This window comes from Salarias fasciatus, chromosome 19, assembly GCF_902148845.1.
Source record: "Salarias fasciatus chromosome 19, fSalaFa1.1, whole genome shotgun sequence".
Lineage (NCBI taxonomy): Eukaryota > Metazoa > Chordata > Actinopteri > Blenniiformes > Blenniidae > Salarias > Salarias fasciatus.
Window position 1 is genome coordinate 1,488,774 of NC_043763.1, and position 20,314 is coordinate 1,509,087.

The 20,314-nt window shown below is 54.5% G+C and overlaps 3 protein-coding genes across 3 annotated transcripts; 2 read left to right on the forward strand and 1 right to left on the reverse strand.

Moving 5' to 3' along the window:
* Positions 1-932: 932 nt before the first annotated feature.
* LOC115406825 (cannabinoid receptor type 1B-like) lies at positions 933-2,360 on the forward strand. Its single transcript, XM_030117059.1, has one exon. The coding sequence runs from the start codon at positions 933-935 to the stop codon at positions 2,358-2,360; it is 1,428 nt and encodes a 475-aa protein (XP_029972919.1).
* A 1,258-nt stretch (positions 2,361-3,618) lies between these two features.
* LOC115407023 (akirin-2-like) lies at positions 3,619-5,871 on the forward strand. The gene is made up of 6 exons (XM_030117340.1): positions 3,619-3,749; positions 4,201-4,387; positions 4,495-4,635; positions 4,952-5,101; positions 5,339-5,410; positions 5,485-5,871. Exons 2-6 carry the CDS (start codon positions 4,210-4,212, stop codon positions 5,493-5,495), a joined length of 552 nt encoding a protein of 183 aa, XP_029973200.1. The 5' UTR covers positions 3,619-3,749; positions 4,201-4,209; the 3' UTR covers positions 5,496-5,871.
* Positions 5,872-7,099: 1,228 nt separating this feature from the next.
* Positions 7,100-18,457, reverse strand: orc3 (origin recognition complex, subunit 3). The gene is made up of 20 exons (XM_030117339.1): positions 18,258-18,457; positions 17,989-18,076; positions 17,799-17,902; positions 17,427-17,565; positions 17,098-17,202; positions 16,833-17,020; positions 16,628-16,767; positions 16,397-16,556; positions 16,212-16,325; positions 14,427-14,560; positions 14,250-14,313; positions 12,756-12,872; positions 12,109-12,188; positions 11,539-11,672; positions 11,384-11,463; positions 9,400-9,497; positions 9,181-9,322; positions 8,804-8,920; positions 7,580-7,668; positions 7,100-7,230 (listed from the first exon to the last, which is right to left on the reverse strand). Exons 1-20 carry the CDS (start codon positions 18,279-18,281, stop codon positions 7,125-7,127), a joined length of 2,223 nt encoding a protein of 740 aa, XP_029973199.1. The 5' UTR covers positions 18,282-18,457; the 3' UTR covers positions 7,100-7,124.
* Positions 18,458-20,314: the final 1,857 nt, after the last annotated feature.

Consider the following 20,314-nt stretch of genomic DNA (forward strand, 5'->3'; position numbering starts at 1 on the left):
TGTGTGTGTGTGTGTGTGTGTGTGTGTGTGTGTGTGTGTCATGTGACCATGTGTTTATAAGCGCCCGCTCCACCGGCTGCCGTCTGTGTGACAGCAGCAGCTCCATCAGCAGCAGCTCGCTCTTCCTCCTCATCCTCCTCTCAGCTCCATCAGCAGCTCCATCACTTTCCCTCCAGCTCCTTCTTCTTCTTCTTCTTCTTCTTCTTGCTCTTTCACTGTTTTCTTCTTCATGGATTTCTCAGGGATTTTCGCAAGCAACAAAATTCAGGTTTGGTTTGATCTTTATTTGTGTTTTGATGCTTTTGTTCTTCATGTTCTTCACGCTCTGTGACTCCTCCTCCTCTGCCTGGAGTTTTGTGTCTGGTAGTTTAGCTCCTGGGCGAACGCCTTCTGATTGTGTGAATAATGAAAATCTTCTTCACAGACATGGAGAGGTTTCTGTCTCCCATGATGCCCAATTAATCCACAGATTACACCAGAGTGAAGCCTCATGCTGAACCACCCGCTTTAATTAATGCCGGTTCCCCTGGGGCGCTCCGGTTCCTCCGCTCCAGCCCTCTATTGTCTGGGACGCATCTGTCACACGACACATCTCCCAAGAACCCGGTTCTGAAGTTTGGAATTGAACTGACAGTCCTTCATTTGTCCTGCAGGGGACAAATAAGTTCCCCTGGTGTTCTAATGTTCCCCTTGAGTTTTTAACTTCCCCCTAGAGTTTTGAGGTTCCCTCTGCATTGAAGAAGTTCCTGTCGTAGTTTTGATGTTCCCCTGGTGCTCCTGAGGTTCCCATCGTGTCTCTGAGGTTCTGCTGGTGTTCTGCGGTTCTGCCTGGCTCCCTGTGGACTGTGATCCCTGCGTTCTGGTCCTCCTCTGCAGGTGTTCGTGCTGCTTCTGGGTTCCGGCCGCTGATCTGTCCGGGCCGGCGGGCGGTCATGAAGTTGGCTCTTCACAGGATCGCCGCTTCCACCAGCAGCATGTTCACCACGGCGGTTCCCTACCTGGGCTCCAACGACGCCGTCTACGACGAGCCCGGCGCCGACCCGGGCCACGTGAAGAACGGGTTCCCCCTGGGGAAGGCTCAGCCCGCCTCCATCAGCGGCGGCTTCCCGGGCCTGAAGGAGGCGCTCTACAGCTCGCCGGCTCCCGTACTCCCCGCCAACGTGACGGACTTCCTGCTGGGGAACTCCAGCTCCGTGGAGGGCGGCGGCGGCGGCGGCGCGCAGTGCGGCCAGGACCTGGTGGACAACATGGAGTGCTTCATGATCCTGACGCCCGGCCAGCAGCTGGCCGTGGCCGTCCTGGCGCTCACCCTGGGGACCTTCACGGTGCTGGAGAACCTGATGGTGCTGTGCGTGATCCTGCACTCGCACGCCCTGCGCTCCCGGCCGTCCTACCACTTCATCGGCAGCCTGGCGGTGGCCGACCTGATCGGCAGCGTCATCTTCGTGTACAGCTTCTTGGACTTCCACGTCCTGCACAGGAAGGACAGTCCCAACGTCTTCCTGTTCAAGCTGGCGGGCGTCATCGCCTCCTTCACCGCGTCGGTCGGCAGCCTGTTCCTCACCGCCATCGACCGCTACATCTCCATCCACAGGCCGCTGGCCTACAAGCAGATCGTCACCAAGACCAGAGCCGTGCTGGCCTTCAGCGCGATGTGGACCGTGTCCATCGTCCTCTCGCTGCTGCCGCTGCTGGGCTGGAACTGCAAGCGCCTCAACTCCGTCTGCTCCGACATCTTCCCGCTCATCGACCGGACGTACCTGATGGTCTGGATCGGCATGACCAGCGTCCTGCTGCTCTTCATCGTCTACGCCTACATGTTCATCCTGTGGAAGTCGCACCACCACGCCGTGCGCATGCTGAGCCGCACCTCCCAGAGGAGCGTGATCGTCTACACCGCCGAGGGCGCCAAGGTGCAGACGGTGCGGCCCGAGCAGGCCCGCATGGACCTCCGCCTGGCCAAGACCCTGGTGCTGATCCTGGTGGCCCTCATCATCTGCTGGGGCCCGCTGCTCGCCATCATGGTGTACGACCTGTTCGGGAAGGTCGACGACTTCATAAAGACGGTGTTCGCCTTCTGCAGCATGCTCTGCCTGCTCAACTCCACCGTCAACCCCGTCATCTACGCCATGCGGAGCAAGGACCTGCGCAGGGCCTTCGCCAACATCTGCCACGTGTGTGTGGGCGCCACGCCGACGCAGGACGGCGATGCCGACTGGAACATCAGGAGCGTGAGAGCCGCGGCGGTCCGGGCCAGAAAGGACGGCGGCGGCGGCGGCGGCAGGGGCAAGACCAGAATCAAGGTGGCCCAGGTCACTGTGTCTGCAGGAACCGATACCTCCACCGCCGAGGCCGTCTGAGAGGCTCCGCCTCCCCACAGCTCCGCTCCGTCATGGCGCCGGCTGCCAGAAAGGAGTCCAGCTGAGAACTAGTTTCTCCAGAACCCTGACAGAACGTGGTCCGGTGGTCCAGGCTGCGTGGAGGACTGGGATCAAACGTCTGAGTGAGGGTCTGAGCTCGTCTCTCTCAGTAGATGTTGGAAATCAGACGTTAGACAACATGTTCGCTCCGGACTTCATTTGCAGCTTTTAAGAACAAAACATTGTATTTCCTCTCATCTCTGTTTTGTCATCAAGTGGTGAAGCAATATTGTGGCAGTGAAGCAACGTGAAGCTGTGTCCGGAGAGCACGGCTCGTGATTCTCATCTGTGACTTGTGGTGATTTTTCAGGCCGTCATATTGTGAATTTCAGCAGGTGTTCAATCTTCAAAAAAAATCATTTATTTATTATTTCGCAACGCAAACGAGTCGTTCTGAAAGCTAAATGGCTTTTTGATTTGGTTTGACTGTGGTGATCTGCTTCTCACACGCTTCCTGTCACACAGCAGGAAAACTAATGTCAAATGTCTATTTTTATCATGACTTTGTCAACATATGTGGTATCTTTTTTCAATAAAATGACAAACGCAGGTGATCTGTGCTTGTTTGGAGGGGGGACAGGGTGTGTGTGAATGTGTGTGTGTGGTGAACCTGCCTTCACACAGGTCCAGCACTGTGAGGCGACACAGAGTGGAATGAAAAGAGACTTTTACAGAACTCACCCACAGACCTCCGGATCTGGAGACACTTCTTCAGGCAGAAACTCTCGGTGAAAGGTGGTGCGGTGTGTTGTAGTGCGACACTGCCCTCTTGTGGAGATCAGTTCAACATGCACAACATCCCACAGCTCTGATGGAGGAGATGGAGTCTGTTTGGAGAGTAATCTGATTAATCTGCACCGTGCAGTTTAAATACTGTTTCCCCATTTAGTTTCCCCATATATATGAGCAGATATATTCACTACACGTGTTTACTGTGCAGTTATCATCTAGAAGGACACACAAACTCTGTTTCTTCATAGAATAAACAATAATTGGAAAAACAACTCTTAAATAAGTGACATAACCTCATATCTACTGTTTAGCACTGAAAATATGCCGTGGACTAGGTGTTTTCGGGCAGTTTTAAAGCCTTCCGTACTGGAGAAGACGGTCCTTATCCAAGATGGCAGCCACGATGGTGACACTATAACTACATGACCCAGAATGCACTGCGGTGCGGCTCATGGTGACGTCGGCGCGAGAAGCCGACAGGCTGTATATAAGCAGGAGCTAACGCTAGCTGCGCTAACAAACCGGAGACACTTTGAAGAAACTTTTATACAAACTCCAAGTGGTGGACCCCGGAGGACACAGCAAACTCCCCTGAAGGTAAAAACGCTTTTATTGAGACATACGCCTGCCCGCGGTGTGCTGACAGGGCTAGCCTAAGCTAACGTTAGCTTTGTTTTCTTTTTGATTGGCGGCTAGCACGCTCGGCTAACGGCGTCTGGCTAACATTTAAAGTCTAAGCGCAGTGTGTTGTCCAGTGTCTCTGTCCACATCAAACAACCGGTGTCCCCGTCTCTGTCCTCATCAAACAGCCGGTGTCCCCGGCCCCTTTCTCCACATTTAAAAGCTTGTGTCTCTGTCCTCGTTAAGCAGTCAGACAGCCTGTCACTCAGTTAGACAGTCGTGTCTCTGTCCCCGTCTCCACATGAAACAGCCTGTGTCCCCCTGTCTCTCTGTGTCCCCCTCTACGTTCAGCAGAGAGTCCGTGTCTCTGTGTCCCCGTGACCCCAGCCAGCCCCTGTTGTCTCACTGTCCGTCTTCCCTTTGACAGACTGCAGTCATGGCATGCGGAGCCACCCTGAAGAGGACCCTGGAGTTTGACCCGCTGATGAGTCCTACGTCCCCTAAAAGACGGAGATGCGTCCCTGTGTCCCCGTCCTCCTCATCCCCGTCCCCTAGGAAGTACCTGAGTCTGGAGCCTTCGCCGTTCGGAGAGTCGTCGTCCAGACTGAGTGCAGGTACCTGTTCATGTCTCTGTCTCGCTCTGATGGGCTGGAGACGTGCAGATGGACCGTTAAGACCCGTCTCTCCCCCTGTCTGTCCCCGTCTCTCTGTCTTCCACCAGAACAAATCCTCAACAGCATCAAGCAGGAGTACAAACGCATTCAGAAGAGGAAGCATGTGGATGGAAGCTGCCAGCAGTCGGAGTGCTGCTGCGCCCCAGACTCGCCCCCACAGTCCTCCATGACGGTGTCCAGCATGGCAGGTCAGTGTCCCGCACCGCGGGGGGCCCAGTGCGCCGCCAGAGGGGGGTAATGTACCTGCTGTTCAGTTGTAGCACCTTTTGGTCAGAGGTGGAGAAGAGTGAGTGCAGGTCGACGTTAACGCCGTCGACAGGAGTGTTTAGAGTGACTCATGTTTGAGAGTGACGCAGTGACCCCAATCTTTCCAGCAGCTCAGTCAAACTTCCTGTCTTGATTGACTGCATGTTGGATGTGGGAAGTTGAGTCTGTCGTCATCTGACGGACACCCTGTGGGTGAAGTGAGTGGATAATGAGCGGCGCTCTGCTGGATTGATGCAGGGACGAGTTGTGGAGGCGTGTCCCCGTCCCGGAGGGAGCAGCCGCTCTTCACCCTCAGACAGGTGGGAATGATCTGCGAGCGTCTGCTGAAGGAGCGCGAGGAGAAGGTCCGCGAGGAGTACGAGGAGACCATGACCTCCAAACTGGCAGGTCGGTCCGCCGCGACGGGGGGGGGGGGGAGGGGTTAGAACGCTGGAAGAGCCATTACAGATGTTCAGACTCCAGAAAAAGAGCTGACCTGTAAAGTTCAACCAGCTGAAGGTTCTCTGAGGAACATGATGACCTGGATCTGGATCTGGCAGGGCCCGGGCAGAGCTGGGTCCCTGCCTGACCTGCAGGTCCGGCTCTGAGGCTCCCTGGGTAAACGCCGTCTCCCGTCTCTTGCAGAACAGTACGACACCTTCGTGAAGTTCACACACGACCAGCTGATGCGACGGTTCGGAGAACAACCTGCGAGCTGTGAGTGGCGGCTCCTGAGGCCAGACCCGGTCCTGGACCGGTCTCTGGTTCTGAGCTGGTCTGTGTGTCTGCAGATGTTTCCTGAGTGGGGCTGTCCTGCGGCGGCGGCGTTGCGGTGTGAAGACGGCTGGAGAAAAGCTTCATCATGGAGAGGTTGAGTTAGCTAGCGGAGCGGACGTTCTCACCGTGCCATACGGGCGTCGGCCCGGGGTTCACCCTCTACCAGTGGCCTCTGCTGCTCAAGCTCTTCTTCTAGCTCACTTTTCTAATGATTCCCAGCATTCCTTGTGTCTGTTCCATGTGAACCCAGCAGGAGAGTTTACCGGTCTGGAGGAGCAGCAGGACCTCGGCTGCTGCTGCTTCTTCCCCGACAGGCTTTATTTATTTTAAGTTTTGCCGTTATCACTTTGAAACCAGTGTACTTATTGGAGAGAAAACCAATAAAGTCTTTTGAGAGTTGGCTTGGTTTGGATCCGTGACCTTCAGCTCATTTCTCTTCACCAGTCTGCACAAACCAGAGCTCATCAGATCCGAACACAGCAGGACTCCAGCTGCTGAATGTTCCTGCTGTGAAGAACCTTCATCAGCAGACAGGAAGTTTCTGGACTTATTTAGCAGTCATATCTTCCTCAGCTGAGGCTCCATCAGTCGAGCTCTTCAGAGTTCTAGGTGTTTAAGTTTGTTCCATCTTTCTTCAGCCAGCGGGACGAAGCTTTCTGAGGGTCTTGATCATTAGATTAAGAAATGCAGTGTTCTGTAGAGACCTGAGCTTTACTGTGAGGCTGTTTCACCAAATGATCCCAGAGTTCTGAAGATCTCGTTTCCGTTTCAAGAAATGAGCCGAACCCCTTCAGAAAGCCTGCAGGTGAGGTCCGCTCAGCCTCTCCTCCAGATACTCCTCCATTTTGCACTAAACTGGAAGAAAGTTGTTGTGTAGCCTCGGAAACAATGAGCCGAACAGCACACGCGCGAGCCATGCGTGAACAAAGCTTTCAGGTCAGAGGTCAGCAAAACCACAACATGTATCCTGTAATATGTTTGAAGTCCAGAGGCGTTTGGCAGCGTGAGGATGTTTATTCCCGAGAGCAGGTATCAGACACGTGTCGGCATCGGCAGTCAAACACAACACTGCGGCTTCCGTAGCTCCGGCTTACCGAGACACATATCTGGACACGCTGCTCTGACCGAACATATCTGCATATATGACATTTATCTGGACCCCGGGCTGTGGAGGACAGGCTGAGGGACCAGGAGGAAATGTTGGTGAAACTAATGAGTTTTTGGACGATTAAAGCCGTTTTAGGAGCGGTGTTACCGATGCCCCGTCTGCTAGACCTATACGGATGTCTGCCGCTCGATTTTGGATCTAAATTTCTCCCGAAGCTCTGTTGGGATCAGAAAAGCCTTCTGGGTGAGGAGATTGTTCTACTGCATTCTATAAACAACGTGAAAACTGTTTAAACCGAACTTATCCTTTAATTCATCCTACTTTTAATAGCTTACATCAGTGAAGATAAACAAGCCAAGAGATCAACAATCCCCCCCCCCAGGTTCAGCAGGGGCCGCTGCCACGGTTCAGCAGCCCCCCCAAGTTTAGCAGGGCCCCCCCCCCCCCACAGTTCAGCAGCCCCCCCAGGTTCAGCAGGGGCCCCCACTGGTTCAGCAGGCCCCCCAGGTTCAGCAGGGCCCCCCCGGTTCAGCAGGCCCCCCAGGTTCAGCAGCCCCCCCAGGTGAGCCGGGACACGTGGTCGGTTTTCTTCTTGGTGGACTTGATGAAGCCCAGAAACTCCAGTTCAGACACGGAGCGGATGAACCGGGCGCTGGAGGAGCAGTCAGGAAAAACAACCCAGAGTGCACCAGGGTCCAGATCCAGAGCCAGACCCGGACCCAGACCCAGTCCTCAAGCAAATCTGAAACCTTCTGGGCCAAAGCAGTCCTGATCAGGACTTTACACCAAATCTCACCTGGAGCCAAGAGAAACGGGCGTCTCAGGTCCAGCCTGGACCCTCATCTGGACTGGAGGGACCGATCCGACGGTCTTGGCTGGCCGTGGCGCCGTGGAGGACCAGCTCCTCCTGCTGCTGCTAGAGCGGCTTCAGCCGGACGTCTGTCCTGGAAGGACCTGGCAGGCCAGGTCCTCATGGAGCGCTACTCCAGACTGAAGGATACTGCTGGACTTCATCTGCTCCTCCAGAACCGCCAGAACCGCCAGACTCTGGATCCAGCTGCTCGGCCGCTGAAACCACCGTGGAGAAGGCCTGAGAGGACCGACAGAGACCAGAGGCCGTTAACAAAGACCAGGGGCCGTTAACAAAGACCAGGGGCCGTTAACAGAGACCAGGGGCCGTTAACAAAGACCAGGGCCCGTTAACAGAGACCAGGGGCCGCTGACAGAGACCAGGGGCCGCTGACAGAGACCAGGGCCCGTTAACAGAGACCAGGGGCCGTTAACAGAGACCAGGGGCCGTTAACAAAGACCAGGGCCCGTTAACAGAGACCAGGGCCCGTTAACAGAGACCAGGGGCCGTTAACAGAGACCAGGGCCCGTTAACAGAGACCAGGGGCCGTTAACAGAGACCAGGGGCCGTTAACAGAGACCAGGGGCCGTTAACAAAGACCAGGGGCCGTTAACAGAGACCAGGGCCCGTTAACAGAGACCAGGGGCCGTTAACAGAGACCAGGGGCCGTTAACAGAGACCAGGGGCCGTTAACAGAGACCAGGGGCCGTTAACACAGACCAGGGCCCGTTAACAGAGACCAGGGCCCGTTAACACAGACCAGGGCCCGTTAACAGAGACCAGGGGCCGCTAACAGAGACCAGGGGCCGTTAACACAGACCAGGGCCCGTTAACAGAGACCAGGGGCCGCTAACAGAGACCAGGGGCCGTTAACAGAGACCAGGGCCCGTTAACAGAGACCAGGGGCCGTTAACAGAGACCAGGGCCCGTTAACAGAGACCAGGGGCCGTTAACAGAGACCAGGGCCCGTTAACAGAGACCAGGGGCCGTTAACAGAGACCAGGGCCCGTTAACAGAGACCAGGGGCCGTTAACAGAGACCAGGGGCCGTTAACAGAGACCAGGGGCCGTTAACAGAGACCAGGGGCCGTTAACAGAGACCAGGGGCCGTTAACAGAGACCAGGGGCCGTTAACAGAGACCAGGGGCCGTTAACACAGACCAGGGCCCGTTAACACAGACCAGGGCCCGTTAACAGAGACCAGGGGCCGCTAACAGAGACCAGGGCCCGTTAACACAGACCAGGGCCCGTTAACAGAGACCAGGGGCCGTTAACAGAGACCAGGGGCCGTTAACACAGACCAGGGCCCGTTAACAGAGACCAGGGGCCGCTAACAGAGACCAGGGGCCGCTGACAGACAGCGAGGACAGACTTGCCTCCATCCAGTCGTACAGGTTGATCAGTCGTCCACACTCCAGGTGTAGTTTGTAGGTGATGCAGAGATCAGGAGCGGCGTTGGAGACCGACCCGTCCTCAGTCCTCAAGTTCTCATTCTGCAGAGAGACACGGCAAACGACTGACGCCTGAAGAAACACCTGAACCCAGAACACTCCCTCTCAGGGGGCCATGCAGCAGGATCACACAGGAGCTGAAGATCCTTCATTTGGACTGTAAAGACCGGGCCAGACCGGGTCAGACCGGGTCAGACCGGGTCAGACCGGGCCAGACCGGGCCAGACCGGGTCAGACCGGGTCAGACCGGGTCAGACCGGGTCAGACCGGGTCAGACCGGCTCCCTGGGGCTGCAGACCCACCTGCAGGTAGAAGTAGGGGCAGCTGAGGGCGGCCTGGATGGAGGTGCGGGGCGCTGCGTTGAGGTGGCGCCTCACGGTGGAGGAGGAGCTGTAGTAGCAGACTTCATGCAGAGGCTGAGACTCTGGGGGGGCCAGGTGAGTCCTGGGGGGCGGAGCAGGACCTGAGTGAGCCGGTCTCCACCCAGTAAGCCCAGCCGTGTCGGGGCGTCCGCCTCTCACCTGACCAGCGAGTCCAGCAGCTCCACGGCCTCGGCCCTCAGCCGCTCAAACGGACTCAGCTTCCTGGAGCGCCGAGTCTCGTTCAGCTGCAGCAGCGTCTGGAGGAGGAGGCGGCATCACCATCACCATCACCATCATCATCATCATCACCATCACCCTCCTCCTCCTCCTCACAGCCCGGGACTGTCAGAACCCCCTGCTGGAGCAGAACCGTCCTCAGCCCCGCCTCTCTGGAGAAACCGACTTCCAGAGGAGTTTCAGTTTGACGGTTCCTCCGTCGGTTTGGACACGTCTATTTTAGTGCTGTCAGTTTTAATCCCATTAATCACAGTTAATTAATAAAGGGCCGTCAACAAGGCTTTTCTTTAAATTGTGATTAATCACAGAATCAGGGTTAGAGTTGGAAACTGGCTCTAATTAAAGAGACGGTAGAGAAAAGTGATTTTCTGTCACTGAGACTTGATGGTTACCTCCGCCAAGGAGGTCATGGAATCACGTCGGTCGGTTGGTTGGACTGTTAGCAACATTACAGAGAAAGTTATGGACGGATTGCAAAGAAACTTAGTGGAAAGGTGGGTCTTGGGCTAACTTAGAATCCATTAAATTTTGGTGACGATCCGGATCACTGTCTGGATCCAGGAATCTTTTAAAGGATTCTTTATCACTGAGAGATAGGGCAGTCTGTCACATGGTTGGGCATAACTCAACAATAAATGACAAGGGGGCTTAGAGAACATGACAGTGTCAGTTCTTCAGTGACTCTAACAGACATCAGCTGCTGGTCCAGATCAGGAAGTATTCTGGACACCAGGATCCAGAACAGACAAAAACAGGGGGGTTCCGGAGTGTCGGTCACTGTGAGGAAACACTGAGATATGAACAAGCAGCAGGCAGCTTCCTCCCAGACGTGGTTTCTGTTGGGAGGAATACAATGTTTTTTATTACACATGGTGTTCTTATTGTTGTTGGTGACTGATCGGAGCTGTGGCGGAGCTCTGCGCTCTCTGAGGGACGCTTTCTAGTTCTGGACTGTTCTACACCCAAAGAGAACCTGGGACTGGCCTTCCCTTGAGCAACTCACCTTTAAACTGTTGGATGGTTCAAATCCCACAGCAGTGTTTTCTGATGTCAGTTGAAAGACTCACACAGAGACTTTTGAGCTTTAAACTGGGAACGTTGCGTGTTGATTTGTTCAGAAATGTGATTAATCATGATTAATTGTGGTCAGAGTTTTTTTTAACTGATTCTGTCAACTGAACTTTAACTCGCGTTCCGTAGAGTCATAAACCAGGAAGCCACGGGAAAAACAGAAGGCAGAAATAAAGAGTGACACCAGAGCAGGAGGACGGCTCCAGATCGGGTCCAGGTTCCACTAGAGGGAGCTCACGGGCCACAGTGAGGCAATCAGCCTCACACACTCACTCAAGTTTAACAGGAGTGTGTGTCAGTGTGTGTTCCTCCACCAGTCCACAGACTGGACACACCTTCTCATTCAGGACTTCACTACGTCGACTGTGGATTCTCACTGAAGGCATCAAACTAGATGTCCACACACACACACACACACACACACACACACACACACACACACACACACACACACACACACACACACACACACACACACACACACACACACACACACGTTTGTACAGCTATATGTTGTGAGGACATTCATTGACATAATGTATTTCCTAGCCCCTTACCCTAACCCTAACCATCAAAACTGAATGCCTAACCCTAACCCATACCCTAAACCTAACCTAAACCTAATTGTAACCCTAAACTAAAAATGAAGTCTTAACCCTCAAAAAGGCCAAAAAAGGTCTCTCAAATAGTGAGGACCAGCAAAAATGTCCTCACTTTGCAACAATTGTCCTCACTTGTAAGGTTAAAAACCCAATGTCCTCACAAAAGGTCCTCACAACATATAGCTGTACAAGTACACACACACACACACACACACACACACACACACACACACCTTCTGCAGCTGGAACAGGTCAGTCTTCTTCTGCAGGTCTTTGATGGGGGAGCTGAAGTAGTCCTGTGTCTCTGTGACGTCTGCCAAGAAGAAGCACATTTCGTCAGAGTGTGTGTGTGTGTGTGTGTGTGTGTGTGTGTGTGCGCGCTCCGTACCGTCCAGCTGTTTGAACCTGCACAGCAGCTCCTCCAGCTGCAGCGCGGCCCTCCTGGTCCTCTTGGACTTGGCGGCCTGCAGGGTGTCCAGGCAGCGGTGCAGCAGGGTCAGCAGCTCGTCCTTCGCCAGCATCCTGAGGACAAACTCCGCTGCTCATCCACCGCACGGCCAGCAGGGGGCGCAGCAACCCCACACGCTCCAGACAAGGCTCAAAACACACAGCTGACTGGCATTTTTCCACTAAACCAATCAGAAACCTGCAGGAATAAAGTGTGACCAGCAGCTATGGACCGTGAGGCCTGAGAACGCCGTGAGGTCGAGAGGTCGAGAGGTCGAGAGGTCGATCAGAGGCTTCGACTCCGAGCGCTGGCTGTGGCTCGGTTTGTAAAATCAGTGTTCACTGGTGAGACGCTGTGAGGACGCCGCCTGGAGACGCATCCGGGACGTTTACAGGACGTGGCTTCAAAGAGGTGAGCTAGTGCTGAAAGGACTCCGAGCACAGAACAGTTGACCTTTGACCCCCCGAAAGACTTTACAGCTGAGCTCTGGAGGTGGGGAGCTGGACTCACCTCAGCAGCTTCAGGGCCGCCTGGTAGTCCTGGTTCTCCCACACGTTCTGCTCCAGACAGATGAGGTGGAGCTCTCTGATCTGCAGCAGCACAGCGGGGGTCAGTGGGAGTCAGCGGGGGTCAGCAGGGGGTCAGCGGGGGTCAGCCGGGGTCAGCGGGGGTCAGCGGGGGTCAGCGGGGGTCAGCGGGGGTCAGGGGTCAGCGGGGGTCAGCCGGGGTCAGCGGGGGTCAGCGGGGGTCAGCGGGGGTCAGCCGGGGTCAGCGGGGGTCAGCCGGGGTCAGCCGGGGTCAGCGGGGGTCAGCGGGGGTCAGCGGGGGTCAGCCGGGGTCAGCGGGGGTCAGCGGGGGGTCAGCCGGGGGTCAGCGGGGGGTCAGCGGGGGGTCAGCGGGGGGTCAGGGGTCAGCGGGGGGTCAGCGGGGGGTCAGGGGTCAGCGGGGGGTCAGCGGGGGTCAGCCGGGGTCAGCGGGGGTCAGCAGGGGGTCAGCGGGGGTCAGCAGGGGTCAGCAGGGGGTCAGCGGGGGGTCAGCCGGGGTCAGCCGGGGTCAGCGGGGGGTCAGCGGGGGTCAGCCGGGTCACGTGACCCGCAGACGCGTCCCGTCAGCTGGCGGACCCGGTACCCGGCGGACCCGGGTCTCCAGGGTCTCACCTGTTTTCCCAGAGGATACCGAGGTAAAGCGGAGGTCAGGGTGTGGAGACACCTCAGGGTGGGATAGTAGCTCTTGTGGTATTTATGAAGATCCTTGATCAGTCTGTGACACACCTCCTGAACACACACACACACACACACAGGTTTGTATTTCTATCCTTGTGAGGACACTCATTGACATAATGCATTTCCCAGCCCCTGACCCTGACCCTGACCCTGACCCTGACCCTGACCCTGACCCCCGGATCCCACAGCACGCGTTTCTGGAGTGTTCGGCGGCGCTGCGCTGCGTCGCGCTGCATCTCGCTGCGTCTCGCTGGCCGCAGCAAATACGTTGCCATTGCAGTGGTCGGGAGCAGTTCCACATCCAGCGTTCGCTCAGCCGCGTCCGGGATAAAAATACACGTCCCACCTATTTTGGCCGCGGCCGCACGCGAGCGCGTCAAGCCCCGCTGTTCAGATAGCGCCAAACAGGAACGAGAACTGAAACAACTTCTGTGTTTTCAAAATCAAATAATTTGAAACGTTTACATTTTTGGTTGTTGTCAGAGACGTTCACTGAAGTGTCTTTGTATGATCTTCAGTACTTATATTGTGCCAGGTCACAGGTTTTGGTCAGTCATGTAGTTATACATCTATTTGTAACAACATTGTTTTATATTATGCATTTTGTCATAAATAAAGCTCATTACAAATATCCAAGAAACTGAAGATGTGCATATTTCGATATTTGAATACATTTGTGGAGTCAAAAAAATATCATATGGTTTGTTTTCCTTGTAGTGGTGATGTTTGTCCCCTGAATACAGTTCGCTTGTGTGCTCATTTTATTGTGAAAGGGTAATGGAGTTAAACGCGCAGCACAGACGGAGTGGGTCGGCTCTGTGGTTACTTCCAGATGCGCAGCTAAACTATCGCCATGGATGAAGAGAGACTCATTGTGGAAGTTGAGAAACGGTTTGGCAAAGAAACGACGAATGAGTTGTTGTTGTTGTTGTTGTTGTTGTTGGTGTTGGTGTTGGTGTTGGTGTTGGTGTTGGTGTTGGTGTTGGTGTTGGTGTTGGTGTTGGTGTTGGTGTTGGTGTTGGTCCTCTCAGTATATTGCAGGATCTTGAACATCTCGCGCTCCACAGTGTTTTTGCGCTCTGCTCTGACGGAGCGGAGCGCAGGAGGAGGCCTGCAGTGGGCGTTGATGCGCACACACAAACGGACGTGAACGCGCAGCGTCGCACCGCAGGGAGACGCGTGCTGTGGGATCAAGGGGTTACCCTGACCCTGACCCTGACCCTGACCCAGACCACAACACAGCCGAACCCTAAAGAAAGGTTTTGACCTTTGACTTTTTCCAGTAACAACAACATGGTCAAGAAAACACCGTTTCCCTCATTAGGACCGGAAAAAGGTCCCACAAGGCACATCGTGCAGGTTTTACTATCCAAGGATAGGAAAACACACAGAGGACTCAGGAGGATCCAGTCGTCTGAACAGAAATACCTTTAGAAAAGCGTCATCGGTCCTCAGTCGGTCCTGGTCCTGAGAGTCCTGCTGCTCCAGATACCTGAAGAAACACACCCACACCTGATCCCCTGCAGCAGCTCCGTGTGTGTGTGTGTGTGTGTGTGTGTGTGTGTGTGTGTGTGTGTGTGTGTGTGTGTGTGTGTGTGTGTGTACCTCTGGAAGGAGGCCAGCGCTCGGATCCGGTCCAGGTCTCGGGGTCCCAGCTGGCTGAGCTGCAGCAGAGCCTCAGACTTCCTGCAGCACAGCAGACTGAGGGGCTGGGAGGAGAAGTGCTCCAGCAGGGACACCTGCTCAGGGGGACGGAGGGAGGCGGAGTGAGACAGAGTGAGACAGAAAGAGGAGGAGTGAGACAGAGTGAGGCGGAGTGAGACAGAGGGAGGCAGAGTGAGACAGAAAGAGGAGGAGTGAGACAGAGTGAGGCGGAGTGAGACAGAGGGAGGCAGAGTGAGACAGAAAGAGGAGGAGTGAGACAGAGTGAGGCGGAGTGAGACAGAGGGAGGCAGAGTGAGACAGAGGGAGGCAGAGTGAGACAGAAAGAGGCGGAGTGAGACAGAGTGAGGCAGAGTGAGACAGAAAGAGGAGGAGTGAGACAGAGTGAGGCGGAGTGAGACAGAGGGAGGCAGAGTGAGACAGAAAGAGGAGGAGTGAGACAGAGTGAGGTGGAGTGAGACAGAGGGAGGCAGAGTGAGACAGAGGGAGGCAGAGTGAGACAGAAAGAGGCGGAGTGAGACAGAGTGAGGCAGAGTGAGACAGAAAGAGGAGGAGTGAGACAGAGTGAGGCGGAGTGAGACAGAGGGAGGCAGAGTGAGACAGAAAGAGGAGGAGTGAGACAGAGTGAGGTGGAGTGAGACAGAGGGAGGCAGAGTGAGGCGGAGTGAGACAGAGGGAGGCAGAGTGAGACAGAAAGAGGCGGAGTGAGACAGAAAGAGGCGGAGTGAGACAGAGGGAGGCGGAGTGAGAGAGTGAGACGGAGTGAGACAAAGGGAGGTGGAGTGAGACAGAGTGAGGCAGAGTGAGACAGAAAGAGGAGGAGTGAGACAGAGTGAGGCGGAGTGAGACAGAGTGAGGTGGAGTGAGACAGAGGGAGGCAGAGTGAGACAGAGGGAGGCAGAGTGAGACAGAAAGAGGCGGAGTGAGACAGAGTGAGACAGAAAGAGGAGGAGTGAGACAGAGTGAGGCGGAGTGAGACAGAGGGAGGCAGAGTGAGACAGAAAGAGGAGGAGGGAGGCAGAGTGAGGCGGAGTGAGACAGAGGGAGGCAGAGTGAGGCGGAGTGAGACAGAGGGAGGCAGAGTGAGACAGAGGGAGGCGGAGTGAGACAGAGGGAGGCGGAGTGAGACAGAGGGAGGCGGAGTGAGAGAGTGAGACAGAGGGAGGCGGAGTGAGACAGAGGGAGGCAGAGTGAGACAGAGGGAGGCAGAGTGAGACAGAGGGAGGCGGAGTGAGACAGAGGGAGGCGGAGTGAGACAGAGGGAGGCAGAGTGAGACAGAGGGAGGCAGAGTGAGGCGGAGTGAGACAGAGGGAGGCAGAGTGAGACAGAGGGAGGCAGAGTGAGACAGAGGGAGGCGGAGTGAGACAGAGGGAGGCGGAGTGAGACAGAGGGAGGCAGAGTGAGGCGGAGTGAGACAGAGGGAGGCGGAGTGAGGCAGAGTGAGAGAGTGAGACAGAGGGAGGCGGAGTGAGACAGAGGGAGGCGGAGTGAGACAGAAAGAGGCGGAGTGAGGCGGAGTGAGAGAGAGACAGAGGGAGGCGGAGTGAGACAGAGGGAGGCGGAGTGAGACAGAGGGAGGCGGAGTGAGACAGAAAGAGGCGGAGTGAGACAGAGGGAGGCAGAGTGAGACAGAGGGAGGCAGAGTGAGACAGAGGGAGGCAGAGTGAGACAGAGGGAGGCGGAGTGAAAGGACACTGAGGGACGGAGTGAGGCGGAGTGAGGCTGACCTGCAGCCCCTTGATGAAGCTGCTGACGGAGAAGTCGTGGTAGAGGAAGACGCTGAGCAGGACCTGCAGGACCTTCCCCGTCAGCTTGAACGGGAAGCGAGCTGTGAGGACCAGCTGGAGGGGGACAGGGGACAACGCTCAGCCGCCGAAGCTAGCTTCGCCCCGGGGACGGACCGGCGCCGTACCTGGTCCATGACGGTGGACAGATGCTGGGTGCAGCACAGGGACTGGAACAGCTGGACGCACAGCAGGGAGGACACCGAGTGGGGCAGCATGTGCTGCAGGGTGCTGGGAGACGTCGCAATGCCGAAGATGAACACCAGGGGGAGACGCTCCACGTAGCGGCTGAGTGAGAGACAGGGTGAGGGACGCTGGGGGGGGGCGAGGGGGAGGAAACGGACCGAGCCCCGCATTACCTGCAGACGAGGATGAAGTCCTGGAGGACCCGGGGGCTGAAGGCCTCCAGGTCCTTGAAGATGATGACCAGGGGGGGCCGGGGGGGGACGTCTCTGTCCACGCTGCTGCGCTTCTTTCCAGGACTGCTGCTGCTGCTCCTCTACGGGACAGAGACGGGTCAGAGGACGGCCCTGCCCAGGAGGACTCGCCTCGTCCTGCTCCTACCTTGGTTCTGGAAGAGTACCAGTCGGACAGCTGACCCAGAGAGCAGTGGACGGTCCTGTGAGACGGAGTCCCGCTCTGCTCCTCCTCCCCCCCGTCCCCCCCGTCCTCCCCGTCCTCCCCGTCCTCCACGTCCTCCACCGCGGTCTTCATCAGCCTCTCCAGGACCCTCTTCATCAGCTGCTTCAGCACTGGGGAAGCAGACCAGGGGTCAGGCGACCTTCAGGGTTGACCTGAAGCGGTGGAGCTGCAGACCTGGTTCTGGTACCTGGGGCCTCCTTGGCCTCCACCGAGGCCACGTGAGGGGTCACTGAGTCCAGCAGCAGCTCCGACAGACTCTGGAAGGTCACGTCGTGGTCCGGGACGTTCACTCCTGGACGGAACCAGCAGAACACGGTCTGATCAGACCCCTGGTCTGCGGGACGGAGCGTCCAGGTCTCACTGCTCTCAGCCTGAACCCCGTCCCTCAGACTAGCCCCTCCGGCTCAGTACCGCCGGATCCGGTCCCCTTCAGCCAGTTAGCGTCAGGCCCTGTTCCCGTTGTTCCACCATGGAGGAACCCAGAAGGTTCTCCACAGGGAGAACATGCTGACTTACCCAGAACCAGGGCTGCCGTGGGGATCTCGCTGGCCCTCATCTGAGACGCCCAGTCGCCGTGCCGACCGCCGGGACGCCGGGTCCTGACGAAGTCCAGCAGACTGTCCAAGACTTTCCTGTTGAGTTCATCCTGCAGGACCTGTGGAGTCCCAGAGAGACCACCTCAGGAAGTGGTCTGAGGCCAGAGTCCAGACCACCTCAGGAAGTGGTCTGAGGCCAGAGTCCAGACCACCTCAGGAAGTGGTCTGAGGCCAGAGTCCAGACCACCTCAGGAAGTGGTCTGAGGCCAGAGTCCAGACCACCTCAGGAAGTGGTCTGAGGCCATGCGGTCCAGCAGGTCATGAGAGGCCTGGACGGTGCAGGTGTTCGTACCTGAGTCTCTGATCTGATGTGGTCCCACAGCTCCTGACACAGTCTGAACCTGGACCTGGACCCGCTGCTGTCTGCAGACTCACAGCCTTCACAGAACCAGCTCTCTGAGGAGGAAACGGGCCGGTGAGGAACCAGGCCCCCTGACACCGACCCCCCAGAGACCAGCTCTGCCGCAAAACCCAGACCTCACCCAGACTGGGGCTCTCCGTCTCCGTCTCCGTCTTCTTCCTCTTCTTCGGCTGCTGCTGCTGCTGTGCGGGTTTGAAGACGAAGCAGCCCTGAAACAGAAGAACCAGACCCGGGGTAGAACCAGAACAACCAGACCCGGGGTAGAACCAGCAGAACCAGACCCGGGGTAGAACCAGAACAACCAGACCCGGGGTAGAACCAGAACCAGACCCGGGGTAGAACCAGAACAAGCAGAGCCTGAGGTCCAGACAGAGCAGAAGAGACTGTTACCTTTGACACGGATGAGGTGGACATGTCTCTGTTGAGGACCGGAATCTGCAGCTCAGTATGGTGTTTCGGTACCCAGAGGTTCGGGTATCCGGATGTTTCGGTACCCAGAGGTTCGGGTATCCGGGTGTTTCGGTACCTAGGGGTCCAGATCTCCGGGTCTGCGGAGGATCAGAGGTTCAGATGTTTAAAGTGACACGCGCTGTCCGCGCTGCAGCGCCTACTTCCCGCCAAAGTGACGTTTACGGAAGAAGTTGTGTTCACGTGCTTCATCAGCAACAATGTGTTCATAACTTTATTGTTGTGCGTTACATTTATTTTTTAAAAAAATCAACTAAATAAATGTAAAACGTGACTGTATAACTCCCGCGTGAGACCCGCCGCTCTTCATCCGGATCAGAACCGCTCAGTTTTCACCGCTGCAGATTTTTTCAACGTTGCTGTTCTTGAACGCGCCTCGAAACAAACCGCGTCCTGAAAGCAAGCAAAACTCAATAATCCACGATTTCCAACCCTTTCTGACCGCTGAGCATCGCGGTACATACAACGTTCATTTACTCTTAACTTCAAAAAATACTCCACAGCCTATCAGTATGACACAATCACTCACTCAATTCACATTCAACAAAGCCCTTTAATGCTGAAATGCAGCTCAGCGTTAAAACAGACGTTTTTATTATTAACCAATTTATCTGCCTTATTTCGAGAAATAAGGAAAACATGTATTTTATATGGGACAAACCACACAAACAGTAGTTTATTTTTATGTCAATACTTTCACTTTTAACCCACATAAACAGATCGATCAATTATGATGATCACATGTAGGTTTTTCTACTGAATTGTATTTCTTGTAAATCACAAATGTCAAACTTTTGTTTTACATTTCTTTTGTACAATTTTGTACCCAAATGCCACATTTTATGGTGGAAAACAGAAAAAGCTGTTGTGGAATAAGTCAATTAAAAACCGATGACTTAATTTGCCAACACAATTTATCAACAGCATCATGAATTCATTTCATTGTTTCTCATGCTTACTCACACTCACTGTGTTCAAAATGGACTTTGATAAATCAAGATATTTAACACGATAGATGTTTTCTGCACGAATATTATTTTATACATAAAATAAGCCACATCATTCATATCCAAGGCTCACTGTGTTGCTTTTTAAAACACTTTGCACATTTTAAAATATTCTATATGAATTGTATTTGAAGGCTAACATGTTAATGTTAGCACTTTATTAAAATTAACTCTCAGGTTAATTTGCAGTGTGATCATTCAAATGCACTCAACAGAAGAAACACAGATCCAGGTATTAAATATGACATTTCTGTTTGTTTTCTATTTGAACTTTATTTCTAAATGGGGCCGTCCCTCCACAGCTGGGTCCTGGAGGACATGTTGAACTGTCTCTGCAGCTCTTCACAACCTGCACATTATCACTGATGTATCACTGTTGTAACCTCTGTAAATATGGTTTTGTTTGTCTATATTACTTTCCATCCTGTTTTAAATGACTTTCTAATCTATTTTCTGGGACTCATGCACCGAGTCAGTCCAATGTCATAATATAAAGACCTCTTAAATCCTAAGAACCACATTTTATACCTTTAAATATCTTTCAGCCATAACACCATGAAAACCCGGAGAACTTCAGGTTTATTTTTCATAGTTTGACATGTTACTGTATCCTGATTTTTCCATTTAATCTACAATGAATCCTGTTTTGCTCTCATTTGTGGCAGCTTCAAGTGACCAGCTGAAAAAATGTTTAATTATAAAACTGCAGGCCTCAAATGAAGCCCAGCCTCAAATGAAGAGGCGGATTTTAGCCTCTATGGCTGAAAACGTGAGCAAAGTGTGTGAACCATGAAAAAATACTCACCTGGACACTGGAAGGTGTGTGTGTGTGTTTTAACAGACTCTCGGATAGTTTAGGAAACGTGCACTTTGTAAAGGAAACTCCACATAAATGCAAGTGCTGATGATATTACAGTCAGTCTGAAATCTGAGGATCCGTTTCAGTTCAGTTTCTATTAATGAATAATATTC